This window comes from Lycium ferocissimum, chromosome 12 (genome assembly GCF_029784015.1).
Source record: "Lycium ferocissimum isolate CSIRO_LF1 chromosome 12, AGI_CSIRO_Lferr_CH_V1, whole genome shotgun sequence".
NCBI classification, from domain to species: domain Eukaryota; kingdom Viridiplantae; phylum Streptophyta; class Magnoliopsida; order Solanales; family Solanaceae; genus Lycium; species Lycium ferocissimum.
In genome coordinates this window covers 26,249,883-26,267,751 of record NC_081353.1, presented here as the reverse complement: position 1 = coordinate 26,267,751, position 17,869 = coordinate 26,249,883, and the positions used below count along the sequence as shown (strand labels likewise).

The 17,869-nt window shown below is 30.9% G+C and overlaps 1 protein-coding gene across 1 annotated transcript; it reads left to right on the top strand.

Moving 5' to 3' along the window:
• Nucleotides 1-8,332: 8,332 nt before the first annotated feature.
• LOC132039787 (auxin-responsive protein IAA20-like) lies at nucleotides 8,333-10,536 on the top strand. Its single transcript, XM_059430308.1, has 4 exons — nucleotides 8,333-8,688; nucleotides 9,195-9,472; nucleotides 10,119-10,200; nucleotides 10,304-10,536. The coding sequence occupies exons 1-4, from the start codon at nucleotides 8,462-8,464 to the stop codon at nucleotides 10,356-10,358; spliced, it is 642 nt and encodes a 213-aa protein (XP_059286291.1). The 5' UTR covers nucleotides 8,333-8,461; the 3' UTR covers nucleotides 10,359-10,536.
• The last annotated feature ends 7,333 nt before the right edge of the window (nucleotides 10,537-17,869 follow it).

Below are 17,869 nucleotides of genomic sequence, written 5' to 3'. Positions count from 1 at the left end.
GTGATGTTTTCTCAGACAAATAAACATAAAATCTCAAGAAGCAAACACAAGTATCAAAATGGGAGAGTTGAAATAAATATATTCTGCTCTATCTTAATGCTTAATACTAACATGTTGTCTGTCTAAATGGTGGCACAGCCTCCATTTTCACTACTATTTGTCAGTGTTTAAACCCTACAGACCAAATTTAAGGTTATGAAATGCAACACGCAAATCCACACTTTACAATCTAGTTTGTTACTTTTTGTCTATCCCTTGCTTTTCAAGATTTCACTTTTTATCCTTTTCTTTTATATTCAAGTATGTAATTGAGTAATTAAGATTAGGAAAGATAATAACCCTCTTTTATCGGCCTCCCTCTAAAAGGCAATAAAATAACAATTTGATGCACGAAATATTTTGCGATCACGCAAGATTTAAAAAATAATGCATTCCAAAAGTTCTTTTAAAAGGCATTATAAAGAGAATAATATTTTCTTGACTAAAATATAATTTTAAAAAATATTTTTTTTGCTATGAAAATTCTTACGTAAGTAATAATTAAATTTATGTAATTTCTAATATGTAAATCTTATTTTGATAATTAAAGATTGATGTGTTAATGTACACATAACAATTAATGTGTTAATCCTCATACTTTGAACTTAGAGGCGAATTTATATAGAAAAATTGGGTCACGTGAACCCATGGTCACTCCTAAACTCGACATATTATGTGTATAATTCTGAAAATATATCTAATATTAACTGAAGGAACACATGATCAAACCAGGCCGAGTGGAGTACTGGTTAGGGCTGGGTTTAATTCCTCAAGGTTAAGGCATCGAACCCGACCTGCTACACTTTTTTGATTTATTTCTAAAGCAGTCTGTAACTTTCCTCTTTTATATTATTTCTAAACACTTTTTCTTCTTTAGTTTTAATTACAAAAGGCAAAAAATATTTTCCATTTTTATATTATTTCTAATTATTTTTTTTATTTATTTCTTCAAGTTCCAATTTTTTTCTTTGTATGAGCTGACATTTCCTCTTTTGTAGCTATGCATCTCTTTGATGTCATTGTGATTATAAAACTTCATAAAAAATGTAATTAATTATCTTTTGCTTGCCAAGTTGATGTCACTATCTTAAAAGAAATTAACCCATCCTTCGAAATTCCTGATTCGCCTCGTTCGAACTTCGCATTCTTTGTGATTTGGGTGTGAAATTTAACTAGGTCATTTATATTTTTATACTATTAAACCAATAAACACACCCAAAACAAGTAATGTAATACTTTTACATATAAACAAAATACTCTTTCATCTTCTTCTTATTATTTTCACACCTATCGTTATTTTTTTACCTACCTCAAGCAACAAGCTCTTTCTTTTTCTTTTCTTTTTTTCTTTTTCTTTTTCTTTTTGGTACATTTGATTGTGTGCACGATATTAGAGGGGGACCTAATTGTAATGTAAACCCCTTAGTAGGGGACCTGTCTACTACATAGGGAATTAAAGTCTTAATCCTTATAGCTTTTGACACATTGAAAATCAGTTGTTACACAATGTCCACTGAAACTTTTAGAAGGATAATTAAGTGGTGTACACATTTCCCCTTTATGAATTTTCAACATCATTCCAACCATATCTGACTCGATTCAATGACCTTGTTTTTCCAAGATTATACCATTATGATAAGGTACAAAATATTAGGACCATTTGAGACAAAATTTAGGTGGTCCTTTAATTTTAATTCATGACTATAGCCCATCACGGGGAATCAATGGCGGACGTAGCTTTGCTTTCACGAGTTAAATTGGACCCAGTATCTGATACGGAATATAAATATATGTGTGTGTATGAAAATTATTAAAATAATAATAAATATCACTTGATTTTAAGGTTAACAACACTTTTGATCTCTCAAGTTATTGATAAAATTTGATTATAGTCTTTGTGATAGTTGACCTTTAATTAATTGAAATTTGTGTTTGGGTTCCTTTAGTAGGAAATATGTTATATTTGGAATATTTTTAGAACTATATTACTACCAAATATAGAGTAATAGTACAAGTTTAGCATAATGATCGAGTAATTAAGTGGTGGAACAATTAATAATCATGATAAATTTATGAATATTGACAAGTGCATAATTAGTTAATGGTTAATTGTGGTTAGTCGATAATCACAAGAATTAAAATCATAATTTATATTGATCACTGATGGACCAAAATGCTTTTAATCCAAACTTTTAAATTTTTAACTATATAGAAGAGCCGGTTGGCTACTTTTTCGTCGTCAGTCGTCAGTCCGTTAAAAAAAAAAAGTGTGGGCCCCATATTAAACACAAATCAATATTAAAAAAAAAAAAAAAAGTGGAACCCACCATCTCCAAAGTCACGGAAAAAAAAGTGGACCCCATATTAACAAAATCAAGCAATTTTAAAAAAAAAAAAAGGTGAATCCCATATTAAAAAAATAAATAATGTAAAAAAAAAAGTGCATCCAATATTAAAAAATCAAATAATAATTCATGTAATTTTCAAAGTATCTCATTAAATCAATAATGATGGATTCATTATCGTACAGATCAACCAATAATGAAAGAAAATGAAATTATTGTAAAAAAAAACATAGTACCCCATATTATCGCTTTTCTTCAAAAGCGCAGTTAATAAATAAATCATACAATTTTCTTTCATTCCACCCACTTTTTTATTTAAGGGCAAAAAAATGTAGATAGAAATACTTTATTATATTTCTATTTTTCTACTATATGTAAGATTTGCCATCCACGTCAATGCCATCACTCTTAAAAAAAATAAATAAGGTGGACCTCATACTAAAAACACCAAGCAATATTTTTTTTAAAAAAAAAAAGTGGACCCCACCCTCTCCAAACTCATGAAAAAAAAAAGTAAACCCCATATTAAAAAAACAAGCAATGTCAAAAAAAAAAAATGTGCACCCCGTATATTAAAAAATCAAACAATATTCATGTAATTCCCAAAGTATCCCCATCAAGTCAATAATAGCATTCATTACCACGCGTATCAACCCATTAGTGGGAGCAAATGAAATTATTGCACAGCAAAAAACATGGACCCCATATTATTGCTTTTCTTCAAAAGGTTAAGTAGCCAAATACATACAATTTCTTTTCTTTTCTTATATTAGCCTGATATCTAATCTAGATATTTAACTGCCGTATTTGCTATTCCGCCATGTCATTTATTTGTTATGTTTACTAAAATAAATATACTTAAAATATTTATATTTTAAAATAAGATAGAATTTACATTTTTATTCTTACTCTAATAAATGTGAAAAGAGATTAATATCAAATGAAGATCAAATAATAAATAAGATAAATTAGTTAAATTATAATTCTAATTGACGTTTTCTTAAAAAATCATGCAAAAAACAACATGACAAGTAAATGAAATTAAACCGAGATTATTTACCAAAAATTAAAAACAAGATTTCTTCGTTTAAATAGAAAATCAATTTCTACTTTGTTTTATTTTAAAGATGTAAAATTAATTTAATAATTTGAATTAGAATTATCCAAATCAAAATTTGATAAAAAATAATAAGTATTTTACACCTTTAAATTAATCTAATTAAAATTGAAAGTATCAACGATGCTTAAATATTATTATTTTATCTCAAAGAGAGAAAATAGTTTCCTTTTAAACAAGTCTTCTCTTTTAAAAAGTATTAATAAATTTTTGCTTGACTTTGTATTCGTAGCAAACACGAATATAATAAAGTTTTAGATACGGAGCACAAACTACAATGTTATATTAATCGTGTTTTGAACATAGTATATATATATTATCACTATCCAAACACAACTACATACACATAGATACACTATAATCTAAAGTGTTGGGCGTCTTCTTGTGGATAGACCATCTAGTCCTAATTACAATTGTATAAAGAATTTTAGTGTAAAAATCTTGAAAATTGACTTCGTTTTATTTAATTTTTGGATTCGTCTTTGTGGAAAATTACACGTGGGTCACGCCAAATGGATATAGATTAAGACTAATCATAATAGACAATGAATTATTTGTTCGAATTTGAGTGACACATCATGCCACTCGTGTAGGTTCTTGGAATGGCCACATGTAAAGCACGTGACACTTGTTCCTTCATAATAGCAATTTGACAATAACATAAGATATTAGGTATTTAATACGAAGGAGACAATATGGTCGAGTTCATTTCTTGCAACCTTAGCAATGTCATCTTTCTTGTGTTGTAAGTGATGCAGCCATTATATAACAATTAATTTAATTTATTTATGGGACCAAACATAAACGAAACAGGAATATAATTTCCCTTGCCCATATTGGGAACATATGTCTCCTCATTTTATTATTACCTCTTTTTTAATTTATCTGGCACGAATTTTAAAGAGTCATAAATTTTCAATTTAGACCATGAATTTGAATGTGAAATTTTGAAATTTTTTAAAACAAAATTTACATATTTAGATACTGTATAAAAAATATTATAATTATAATAACTAACAATTGATAATATATATATATATATAAGGCATATGAAAAAATCATTAAAAAAAAAAAACTCGTTTCACTCTCGAGAAAATCGTGGTAAAATAATATTAATGAATTTTTTTTTATGGGACCAAACATAAACGAAACAAAAAATTTCCTTTGCCCATATTGGGAACATGTGTCTCCTAAATATTTTATTATTCTTATTCTTTCTACTTTTTCGTATTTTTGGTACGACATAAAGACACATCCTTATTTCTTCCATGGTCCTTACTTCAAATTAAATAATCTATTAATAATGCATCACATATTGTTTTATTAGTCCAAGGTTACTAGATCACGGATGAGTATAATAATTAGCTTAATGCATGCATGTAAACAGAGTTGAGTAGGATTTGTTTATTCTTTAATTATTATTCATCTCGTTTTAATTTTTCGATTGTCTGAGGTTTTGGATAAAAAAATTTAGATTAACAAGAAATGGGATTATCACGGGTTAGAGTCAGCGGCAGTTCTAAAAGCCCGATTAGTTGTTCCCGTGAATACAGTAGCTTTTACCATACTCTATATTGTATTTAAAAAATTATAAATTTAAATATAATATTTATTAAAATTCTAACAAATATTTACCCTTAACAGAGTTTGGTCTTTTAAAATTCTTGCATTAATTTTTTTGGTTTGTTTGATCTTCCATCCGGTGTTCAATATTCATATTGGGACACTGACTAATCCGAATCCGCGTCATGTCTTTCATTAAAATAAAAAGTGCTTTACTCCGCAATTGAGTTTATCTGAATTAGTTTAAATTTGAATACGGAACAATATATATATATATTTTTTTTTTTAAAAGAAATTGCAAAGTTCAAAGACAATCAAAATGCAGTGAATGTTGTCAACAAACACAAGTTCATACTTCGAAGCATGTCTGGAGGGAGGAATACAAATTTTCATGAAATGGGAACTTTAGTGGACCCCCTTCCCTTTTGGGTTTTCCTTGAGCCTTTGAGAGTCTTTGACAATATTTTATCATTCATTTTTAGTTATTTATTTAGTGCTCAATATTATAAGTATATTCAAAATTTAAAATTTTATGGATTCAATCTTTAAAATGAATTTAGTACATTCTAAAATCAATGGCTTTTTAGTAGATTTAGAAGCTTTTTAGTAGATTTTTATAGATACATTTATACCCTTATGTCGAAAATATTGAACTTAAATGAACCCTGTAAGATAATGTTGAATCCACCCCTGTTCGATACTTGGTTTATATTCAATTAAATAAAATTGTGCCAAGGAAACTACGTTGGGGGATGAAATTTTTCTTTCGGAAGCAATTTCATTCTCAAAATCTAAATGAAATTTTTTTAATTAAATAAAATTGTGCCAAGAAAGATACATACTAACGCAATATAACCCTTTTTGACTGTATTTTTTGCCAAGGAAAAAAAACACACTTTGCCTAGTATAAGTGGGGAAGGGGACTCAGAAATATAGGGTTTTGGTTGGAATTGCAGATTCACTGGACAACCACCAGACGTCCCTGCTTTTCACGCTCCCACAATGTGTGTTTCATAAACTCTGCTTCTCAAGAAAAAATTATGTCATTTTTTTTTAATTCAATCTAAAAAAGAATGATACACTTTTGCTAATATTTTAATTTTTTTATTTTATTTCTTAATGTGATTATTTACGGTCATATAGATATTTATAACTAATTATTTTGAACCATGAAGTTTAAGGAAAAGTCTTTCACTCTTAAACCTTGGTTTCGCCTGTGCATGCATGCAATTCCAGTTTAGATGATATTAATATCCGATTGTACCCGGAAAGTTTGACCTAATAGCTAATGAAGTTGGTTAAATCATGAAATCTCAGTTCAAATTTCGACATATAAAAAATATTAGTACCATGTTATTTTGCTTCATCTATTTAAATTTTGGTGGACTTAGAGCACATTTGACAAGGAAATTCAAAAAGGTAAGAAAAAAAAATCTAGCGAGACTCAAACCTGCAACAATGGGCTAAAATTATGCCCCTCGACTGGTGAGCTGAAGTTCATATTATGTTACAAGGATTCAAAACTTAATATTATACATATATAAACAAATTAACCTTATATATACTCTGTAACTTTCCGAAAATGGGGGTTCACCCTTGCACCCCTATAGTTACGCCCTGATATTTATGTTTATGGAAGATAACAAGTACTTGCAAAATTAATCGAGGTCCACTCAAACTTTTCTGAACCCCACAATTATAAAAGTAAAAAAAATAAAAAAACCTAGCTGTCGTAAATATTTACTAGTCATGATTGATGAAGTATGGCCTGATTTGTTGATCTACTCCACAGACCAGATCATTACTCCATGACCAGAGCTAGGCCATAATGAAGAAAATTGAGTCTTTAAGACTTTAATTAACTTCTTAAAAGAAAAAGGTAAAGAAAGTACTACCAAACTTTAATTCAAGGCAACTCCTTTTCCAGAAAAGGTGAATACATCAAGTTGTGCATGCTCAACTTAGAACCAGAAAAAGAAGTAGCTAGGAGAAATTTGAACAATTTCTGACTGAATGAATTGGATCAGAGAGAAATAAAGATTGAACAATTGACACTGTATTTTTCATTGTCGATATATGTATATAAATCAAAATTAAAATAGTTTAAATTATATGCAGTAATGAGTATTTTAATTCACACAGTGTAGTTTTGCGGAGATTATAGTCTAGGAATTGATTATATAGTAATTAATAATAAAGAAATTGTTATACGGTTATTAATAAAGCTGAATGTTATTATTATACAATAATTATTTACTCTCAGAGCATTCTTGTTTTTAAGTTGTTCAACCCTCGTATTGCTAATACGTGTCAGTGCGGTGATTTTTTTTTTTTTTTGCGATTAACCAAATATTATACTAATTATCCATGATTTTACGTTAAAATTAATTATACTACACAATCAGCCAAACAACCTCTAACTGTATAAAAATACTATTAGCGTATTTTAATCTGTAATAACATATATTTTTCACTCTCTGCTCTAAGAAGTTCTCTACCTTAATCTTTTCATCCATCCGTTTTACTTATTATCAACAATTGCATATATTACTCCCTCTGTCCCAATTTATGTGATACTTTTCGCTTCCTGAGATTCAAACTGTATGAACTTTGACCAATATTTTAAGATGTATTTTTCACTAAATTGATATGAGAAAAGTTGTAACTTATAGTACTTTTTATATAGTTTTTAAAGATATAAATTTTAATTGTAAAATATTGAATTAATATAAAATAATTTAGCTTCACTATTTAGTCAAATTGACTCTCGAAAATCGAAAAATACCACATAAATTGGGCCGGAGGAAATATCAACTTTTAGATGATCTGATAAAAAATTTAAAAAAACTTTGACGTTTTTGAGTGCATAGGAGTTAACTCAAATCCGAAATAGGAAAGCATGCAAATACTTTCTCTATAACTTGTTGTATGCTACTATAACAAAAAGAGCAATAAAATGTTTGCCATAAAACTATAAAAGAGGGAAATCAGTCAGTTGGCATGCATGCACGCGCATTGAATGCGTGTACGATTAAGCAACACATTAAATAATAAAGGGCTTATTGTCTGCCCAAAAATATATTCCTAGTGTCCATTGGGTCGGCTAAAAGTATAACAATGATAGAGACATACTTGAGAAACTCTTGCCCCTTATTCACTTCTTTGTCTCATTCCCCATCTCACCATGTCCCCCTCAATTCGTTAGGTGGTGGGTGAGTGAACGCATATATAATTATTATTTATACAATACTATATATACACACACGCATACTACATATATATATATGTGTGTGTATCAACTGCTTGTTTCACAACAAGAATCCTCTAAACTAATTTTCTTGTCATATATTTAAACACAAGCTAAGTGTCAAGAAATTGAACTTTTTTCTTGGAAAACATGATGGAGCTACAATTGGGACTTGCACTTTGTAGCAATTCAACAAAAGGGTATAATGTTGATGAATTCAAAATTGAGTCTTTGTGTGGAAATTTCAATTTGAACACCAAAAAACCAAGCTCAAGTGAAATTCTTGATTTCCAAGATGAAAATAATGTCCAAGTTCTTCAAACTTTGCCTTTGCTTGTTTGGGATAAAGCTGATGATGATCACAGTGAACCTCAAAGGTACCATTAAAACATTTATTTTCATTTTTCTACTTCTAATCCATAATGATTCTAAGTTTGTTTGGAAGAAACTGATATCTAATTACTCTTATCATAGGCAAATGTAGAAATAATCACGGGTTTAATTGCACTCAGTATTTTAGACACTGTATAAATAACTATTAAATTTTGAATTCATAAACTTATAATTTTAAAAGTGTAATGAGTTCTGAACTAAATGTTATTTGGCTATGATTACCAGTGGGATGTTTGGACATAAGATTTGTGAAATTTGGAAAAATGCACTGAGTGAAAATTATGAAAACAGCTCCTTGGAGTTTTTCAATTCCGGAAAGTTATAACAATTCTATGTCCAAACAGTTTTTCGAAGTAATATTCTCGGAAGAAAAAGTGAAAACTATTAATAGCCAAACAAGATACTTACTTAGTATTATATGTTTGTTATGGTAGTAGTTTTATAATTATTTCAAGAAAGTTGTTGACATTTTTTTGCTTTGATTGAACAGAAAAGATGGTGATGAAGATGGGGTGGTAGGGTGGCCACCGGTTAATTCATTAAGGAAAAAGCTCTGCCACCAGAGCAGCCGCGACGGTGGCGGTGCAGTGAACTATGTCACGGTGGAGAACGGCGGCGGCAGCAGTGGCAGTGGCAGTGGCAGAGGATCTTTATATAAGTATGTGAAAGTGAAAATGGAAGGAGTGGGAATTGCAAGGAAAATTGACTTAAGTCTTTTTCAATCATATGGGACACTCACTGACACTTTAATTTCCATGTTTGGAAAAAGTGAGTATAAACTGAATTTGCAAATTTTCTTGTTTTTTAAGTCAGTGAATTATCCACTTTTTTACAATTGTTTTTTATTTTATTTGAAAATCAGTGTTTGGTTATGAAAATTTTAGGAAACGTTAAAAATTCTGTTTTCACTTTTTTCACTCTCTTGACTCAAATAACTAAATATTTATTTTGCAGAAATGATAATGAAACACAACTCCAACTTCAAATTTTCAAATAGAGTGAAAAATATTTGGTTTCTATGGCCAAACGCCTATACTTAGGGCCCGTTTGGCCATAAGAATTATTCACTTTTTTTAATAAAAAAAAATTCACTTTTTTCCGAAATCAATGTTTGGCCATAAAAATTCTAAATACAACTTGAAGTTGTATTCCGGAATTTGAAAAACAAGAAAAACTTGTTTTTCAAGTTTTTCAATTTTTTAACAACCAAAACAACTACATTTGAACAAAAATTACAATTTTAAAAACTATGGCCTAACATAACTTTGACTCCAAAATTCCAAAAAAAGTGAAAAAGTTTTTGGTTTCTATGGCCAAACGCCTACTTAGTGTATTCCATTTTCCAAATTTGGAGCTATTTTTATTTCTATTTTTGTGGGCTAAAATTGCTAAATTAGTTGTTTTTTAATTACAGGTAAAGAAATTGGTGATGCTTATAAACTTACTTATCAGGATAAAGAAGGTGATTGGCTTCTTGCTGGTGATGTACCATGGAAGTATGTCTAAAATTTTAATTAACCAATTTTTCTAATTTCAAGATTATTGTTTCTCTATTTTCTTTTTATGAAATAATAATTTGGGAATTTGTGATTTTTGCAGGACTTTTGTTGAGTCAGTGCAGAGGCTAAAGTTGGTTAGAGATGAAGATTATTGACTTATGTGGAATAGCTTATTTCCTTTAAACTTTTATGTCTCTCTTATATATTTTTATGTCTAGAAAGATGTATCTGAAATAGAGTTTTTGACTATTTTGTGTAGAGTTCTGAAGAACTAACTTATGACATGCATACTCTTTTAAGTATAAGAAAAATGAAAAAATAGTAGATATAGTTTATGATAAAAATGCTAGACACATTTTCCCCAAAAAGAAATGTTTGTACAAATTCAGTTGTTTTTCTTTGCCCTTTCTGCTTAATGTATTTACTAATTATTAATTAATAATTTGATAATGTCGAAGTTCAATGGTTAAACCGCAAAAGTTGAGACAAATTGCTACCAAGGCAAACAGAGACACAATTTACTCATAAATTTTCTAACAGTTAATCAAGTATATTCATATATATAGAAACACAATTTATCAACAAAAAAATTTAATCAACTTGACCAAACCTTGTCCAATATTAAACTGTGTCAGTGAAGTGCAATGACAAATAACTCAGACATTTTAGTAGGAGCATTTTTTCCATTTAATGGATCTTATACAATGTAAATTTAAATTAATTGCATCAGCGAATTCCGGGCATCTAATGGTCTGAACGGTTAAACCCACCCCCCCCCCCCCCCCCAAAAAAAAAAAAAAAAAAAACTCAAACATTTGATTGGTGGATTTAAGTATCATTTGTTTTCAGAGTGAATAACTTATATGGTGGCTCAACTATAACAAGTTATCTACTAAAATTACTTATATTTATTTTGTATCAACAATTACTCAACTTAAACTAGTTTTCACGAAGTCATCATACTAATTGGCTTCTGTATGAATATTATTTTGGGAGAATCATCTATATATATATATATATATATATATATATATATATATATAATAAGAAACATGTTTACAAAACGTGACAAGAGTTTTCAGAATATGTCAAGAGTTCTTTATAGAAAATATATACGAAATTTTCATTAAGACTTAAAAATTTCACTCAAAATTTGGTGTATGAGAACTGTATGAAATCAGTATGAAATATGTATATCTCGTTCAAGGCTTAAAATTTCGATCGCAATTTCATGTATAAACAACGGTATGAAATATGCATATAACTGTACAAATTTTGTATCAAGTTCATATTAGGTTTCTAGAAATTTAATACGACAATTGTAACAATATTGTATACAACTTTCATACAAATTTGATACAACCACAACAAACAAGATTTAAAATACAATTTTCATACAACTCATCATACAATTATGATACAACTTTAATACATTTTTTATCCAATTCCACTATAACTTCGAACTTCATTGAACTAGCACTAAAATTCATTTCAAAACTAGCTCAAATTTGACCCAAATAGCCCCAAATTTTAGATTTGAACTCCCCTTGACTTTCCGGTTCTTTTTGAGATATCATCCACTCAAAATAAAGTACGTTTGCGCAAATCAATTTTTAGATTTTGAGCTTGAACTCCTTTAATGGCTGGCAATGGAGTTTTGAGACAATGGCTTTGTGATTCATAATGTTTCAGGTTTCGAAATATTTAGCTTTAGCAAAGACTTCAAATTTGGCAGATTTTTGGGTGTTACTTTGTGTTCTTGGTGTAGTGAATTTTGACTGATAAAGGGATATACACACTGAAGGATCTATTTGCAACAAATTTTCAAATATGGAATATAAACTGCAACCACACTTATAAAGAGATTTTATTTATCAAGATTGTGAGTACAAATCTTCATCCCTTGATTCTTTTCTCCTATTTTTTGTCGTTATTCGAGGGTCATTAATAGCATATTTCTCGAACATAGGATGATTTGGATTTGGATATGTGTGGACTTTCTTGGGATGTATTTGATCTCCATGAAAGGATATTGTGGATCTTCTTGAAGTATTTGGTTGTCAAGAAATATCCGGCCACATATTGACCTCTTTTTGAATACCCATGAGTTTACGGGATATTCGAGATGCCTTTTCAAGGGAATACGTGTCCCTTATATAGGTGTGAGCTAGGGTCGATAATAGAGTAGCTTCCAAGAAACCCTAATTGACATTGGGCTTGTTTTGTAGTGGCCCGACCTAAATCGGATAAAACTTTGGCATCTACAAATGCCCCTTACTTCAAGACTTGTCGAGGTGTAGGCTTGCAAAACCGTGAAGACGAGACTTGAAGTACCAATGAAAATAATGAGTTTTTTTTTTCTCGTCTCCCAATACCAAAGCACTTCACCTTTACATATGTAGGTGCGTGAATTAACCTTCTAATTTATTTTCCATTGATACCTTGGAGAACAATTAATAGCATTCCCTTGAGTTAAAAAGATCTCTTGGAACAACAAATATTTCACTGAAACAGTACTACCTTATTTTCAATAATCATAAGATAGTACTGATGGAACTAAAGCAACGTCATGTCAGACCAAATAGGAGCAGCCCTTAACTTTCCACGGGAAAGAATTAACTGAAAACTTCATTCCATAAACCAGCTATGGCACCTTATGGTTATAAAGATTTTAATTCTTTCTTTGTCCATACAATAGAATTCTCTTTCTGCGTTCATGTAGCTTTAGTGAGGAATTGCTTAGGGTATTTTCTTCGCAACTTCATGGCTTTGGTGAGAGACTATTTGGTGCCTCCCTCCTTACGATTTTGATGGAGAACCACTTGGATAGAGAACTAAAGATTTGTCCTTATAGATTGCCCCCATTGTTGGAGATTGGGTCTGATTTGTGAGAGAAGAAATGAAAGGCAGATTTGGTCCCACTAGACGTGCCAATTTGTTTGCAACAAATTTTCAAATATGGAAAATAAACTGCAACCACACATATAAAGAGATTTTATTTATCAAGATTGTGAGTACAAATCTGTTTATCCCTCTGATTCTTCTCTCCTAATATTTCTCCATAATTCGAGGGCCGTTAATAGCGTCTTTCTTGAACGTAGGAAGACCTCCTTATGATGTATTTGATCTCCAAGTACGCCTAGCAGTTTGATAAAGGCGGTGTTTGATGCCTTGATATCTTTGTGAATATCCATGAGTAGCCGCCAAAAAATCCTAACCGAGAGATGAAGGGCAGGTTTGGTCCCACCGGGCGTGCCAATTTGTTTGGCGCTTGAAGGATGGCCGTTAGTAGTGTGTTTCTCTAACGTAGGATGATCTCCTTGTGATGTATTTGATTTCCAAGAACGTTGGGCAGCATTTCGGTATTTGGATTTGAAAGACAATATTTGGTGTCTTGATCTCTTTGTAAATACTCACGAGTTTACGGGATATTCGAGATGCCTTTACTAGGGAATATGTGTCCCTTTATATAGGCGTGAGCTAGGGTTTAAGGTAGAGTAGCCTCCATGAAACTCTAACCCACCTTAGAGTTTGAAGAAGGATTGAACTCATTTTATAGAGTCCTATTTCAAATCCGGTAAAATTTCACTGTCTACAAATGCCTCCTACTTCAAGGTTTGTCGGAGTTTAGACTTTCCGAAACTCGATGACGAGACTTGAAGTACCCATAAAAATGGAGCTTCCATCTTTGCAGTTTTATGGCTCCAGATTTGGCATATCTGATTTGTGAGAGAAGAGATGAAGGGCAGATTTAGTCCCACTAGGCGTACCAATTTGTTTGCAACAAATTTTCAAATATGGAAAATAAACTGCAATCACATATATAAAGAGATTTTATTTATCAAGATTGTGAGTACAAATTTGTTCATCCCTTGATTCTTCTCTCCTAATTTTTTTCCCGTAATTCGAGGACCGTTAGTAGCTTATTTCTCGAACGTAGGATGATTTGGATTTGGATATGTGTGGACTTTCTTAGGATGTATTTGATCTCCATGAAAGGATATTGTGGATCTTCTTGAAGTATTTGGTTGTCAAGAAATATCAGGCCACATGTTGACCTTTTTTTGAATACCCATAAGTTTATGGGATATTCGAGATCTCTTTCTTAGGGAATATGTGTCCCTTTATATAGGTGTGAGCCAGGATTTAGGGTAGAGTAGCCTCCATGAAACCCTAACCAACCTTAGAGCTTGAAGATGGATTGAACTCATCTTGTAAAGTCTTATTTCAAATCTGCTAAAATTTCGTTATCTACAAATGCCCCCTACTTCAAGGTTTGTCGGAGTGTAGACTTGCCGAAACTCGAAAAAGAGACTTGAAGTACCCATAGAAATGGAGCTTCCATCTTTGCAGTTTTGTGGCTCCAGATTTAGCATATCTGATTTGTGAGAGAAGAGATGAAGGGCAGATTTGGTCCCACTGGGCGTGTCAATTTATTTGGCGCTAGAAGGAGGGCCGTTAGTAGCGTATTTCTCGAACGTAGGATGACCCTTGCGATGTATTTGATTTCCAAGAATGTCGGGCAGCATTTCGATATTTGAATTTGAAAGACAATATTTGGTGTCTTGATCTCTTTGTGAATACTCATGAGTTTACGGGATATTCGAGATGCCTTTCGTAGGGAATATGTGTCCCTTTATATAGGCGTAAGCTAGGGTTTAGGGTAGAGTAGCCTCCAAGAAACCGTAACTCACCTTAAAGTTTGAAGATGAATTGAACTCATCTTGTAGAGTCCTATTTCAAATCCGGTAAAATTTCACTGTCTACAAATGCCCCCAACTTCAATGTTTGTTGGAGTGTAGACTTGTCGAAACTCGAAGACGAGACTTGAAGTACCCATAAGAATGGAGCTTCCATCTTTGCAATTTTGTGGCTCCAGATTTGGCCTATCTGATTTGTGAGATAAGAGATGAAGGGTAGATTTGGTCCCACTGGGCGTGCCAATTTGTTTGCAACAAATTTTCAAGTATGAAAAATAAACGGCAACCACAAACAAAATATGAAGAAACAAGAATATTTTATTAATAAACACTTCGGGTACAATTCTGTTTATTCCCTTGATTTTTCTTTCCTGAATTTTCTCCGTAATTCGAGGGATGTTGGTCGTAAATCTCGAACGTGGGATGATTTGGATGTGGGCTTTTTTGGGATTTATTTGATCTCCATGAAAGAATTTTGTGGTTCTTCCTAAAGTATTTGATTGTCAAGAAGCGTCCGGCCACATCTAGATCTCTTTGTGTATTTCATGAATTTATGGAATTTTTGAGATGCCTTTCAAGGGAAAATGTCCCCCTTTTTTATAGGCATGATTAAGTGTTTAGGGTAGAGTAGCTTTCAAGAAACCCTAACCGACTTTTGAGTTTGAAGATGGATTAAACTCATCTTGTAGAGTCCTACTTCAAATCGAGTAAAATTTTGATGTCTACAGGATCATTTAAAGTTTGGACTGTTAAAGAAGTAGAAAAACTTTCAATACGAAGAAAAATGTGTCGCATCAGCAAAAACAGGGCAAGTGCGCAAACAACTGAAGAAAAAGAGCATGAAGAAGAAAGGGGACTGGGTGCTGGGCATGTTGGATTTCCCCCCTCATTTGTTATGTTTTGCAAATAAGAAAAAATATCTATATATTTAGTAATATGGGGTCTTATTTAGGTAGGCAGTGTGATTTTTCTATTACTTTTAAATTCACAGTAAGTTATATAAGGCAGTGAAACTGTAAAAAAAAATGATGGGCTATTGACACACATTCCTTAGAAATTATTGACATATTTTTAGCTGATGATTAAGTTTAGCAAATAGAAGCCTAAAAAAATTGGCACTATATCAAAAAAAAAAAAGATTTTATCGTGTATTTTAATTGGACGGTAAAAGTTCTCTTTCTTCTTTCATGCTCCATGAAATGTATCCATTAATACCGCTCCTAATATAACTACAACACATTTCTTTGTGGTCTCAACCACAAACTCCCAGCGGTTCCCCAAACGACGAAATCATTGATTATTTATCTTTTCTTCCTTTTTTCTTTGATTCTCTGCATCCACGTTAACTGTTTTAACTTTTTCTTTTTATTTTTATATAAACGGTGTTTTGTTACGAGAAACGTCAATGTCTGAAAAATTCAATATGACGATGTATAAATTCTTTTGGTATTTTACTTTTTTGAGATCCATTGTTTTCTTTAGTTTTCCTAGCTATATTCTTCCTCTGTCCAATTTATATAGCAAACTTGACTTGATACGGAGTTTAAGAAAGAAATGAAGATTTTTTTCAAATTTGTGGTTCAAAACAAGCTTTGGATATTTGTGTGGCTGTTAATCATCTCATTAAGACTAAAAGAGGAACTTTAAAGTGAAATTATTTCTAAATATAGAAAGATGATACTCTTTTTGAAACAGACTAAAAATGAAAGTGTGCCACATAAATTGGGACAGAGGGAATAGTTTTTATGTCTTTTGAAATTGTCATTTAGAAAACCTAGCACAAACCAATGAAGAATTTGTTCTATTATATTTACGAGTTATGTGTTGGATCCATGATGTGACATGACATCAATATCGATTCACATAATATGTATATCAAATAATGTATATCACACAGTGTATACAAATAATGTGATGCCCAGAGAAATGTGATACATTATATTGCCCATTCCATTGTATTGGCAATACATTATGTGATACATAAGTATTTGTATACATTGTGTGATATACATTATTTGATATCATATAATGTGAACGGATATTTGTATACACAGTGTGATATACATTATTTGTATTTAGGCTATTAGATGGCAAAAGCTATAACCCGGGCTATTTGGTGCCAATGCATTGCCCGAATTGTATTCCCACGTCAATTTCCCAAAAGTAAAATTTTCACAAACAGCTACCTTTTAGTTCATTCTAACAACCTATAACTACATGTTCTACATTTACAATTCGTAGCTGGAGGACCTATATTTAGCTAGTAGACGCGTCGACTTAAATATAGGATAAATATAACGGAAATACACACGCCGAGAAAAGCGAAAGTGCTATATTTATGGAAACAAAATCTATTCCAATTTAAATTAAAATCGAGCTTTTAATGTTCCACGATTCACGCAAATATCCTCCCATTCCATATCGATCTATATATCTCATTCAAACATGAGCAACAAATTCAAAAAAATTGAATTCAAAAAGCACATTCATAATTTTAACCAAAAAAAAAAAAAAAGGTTCAAAAACTAGTTCATCAAAAAACTTTGAAAAATAACAATATCAAACCGAAGGAACGAGCTCGTTTTAAATGATGAATATATATTTGAATTCATACTCGTTGAAATATCGAATTCAAGTTGAGTTCATAATTGAGGTAACAACGTTTTCATTGCAACTTTTTTTATTTTTTTTATTTTTTTCTGAAATTTTGAAAAATATAGTCAAAATATATACCGAAATATAGTCAACGAAACCGAATAAGTAATATTGAACATAATAATCAAAATACAATTAAAATATAGCCAAAATATAGCCAAAATTGAGTTCATAATTGAGGTAACAACGTTTTCACTGCAACTTTTTTATTTTTTTTATTTTTCTGAAATTTTTCTAAATATATGAAAAATATATCTGAAATATAGTCAACAGAAACCAGAATAAGTAATATTGAACATAATAATCAAAAT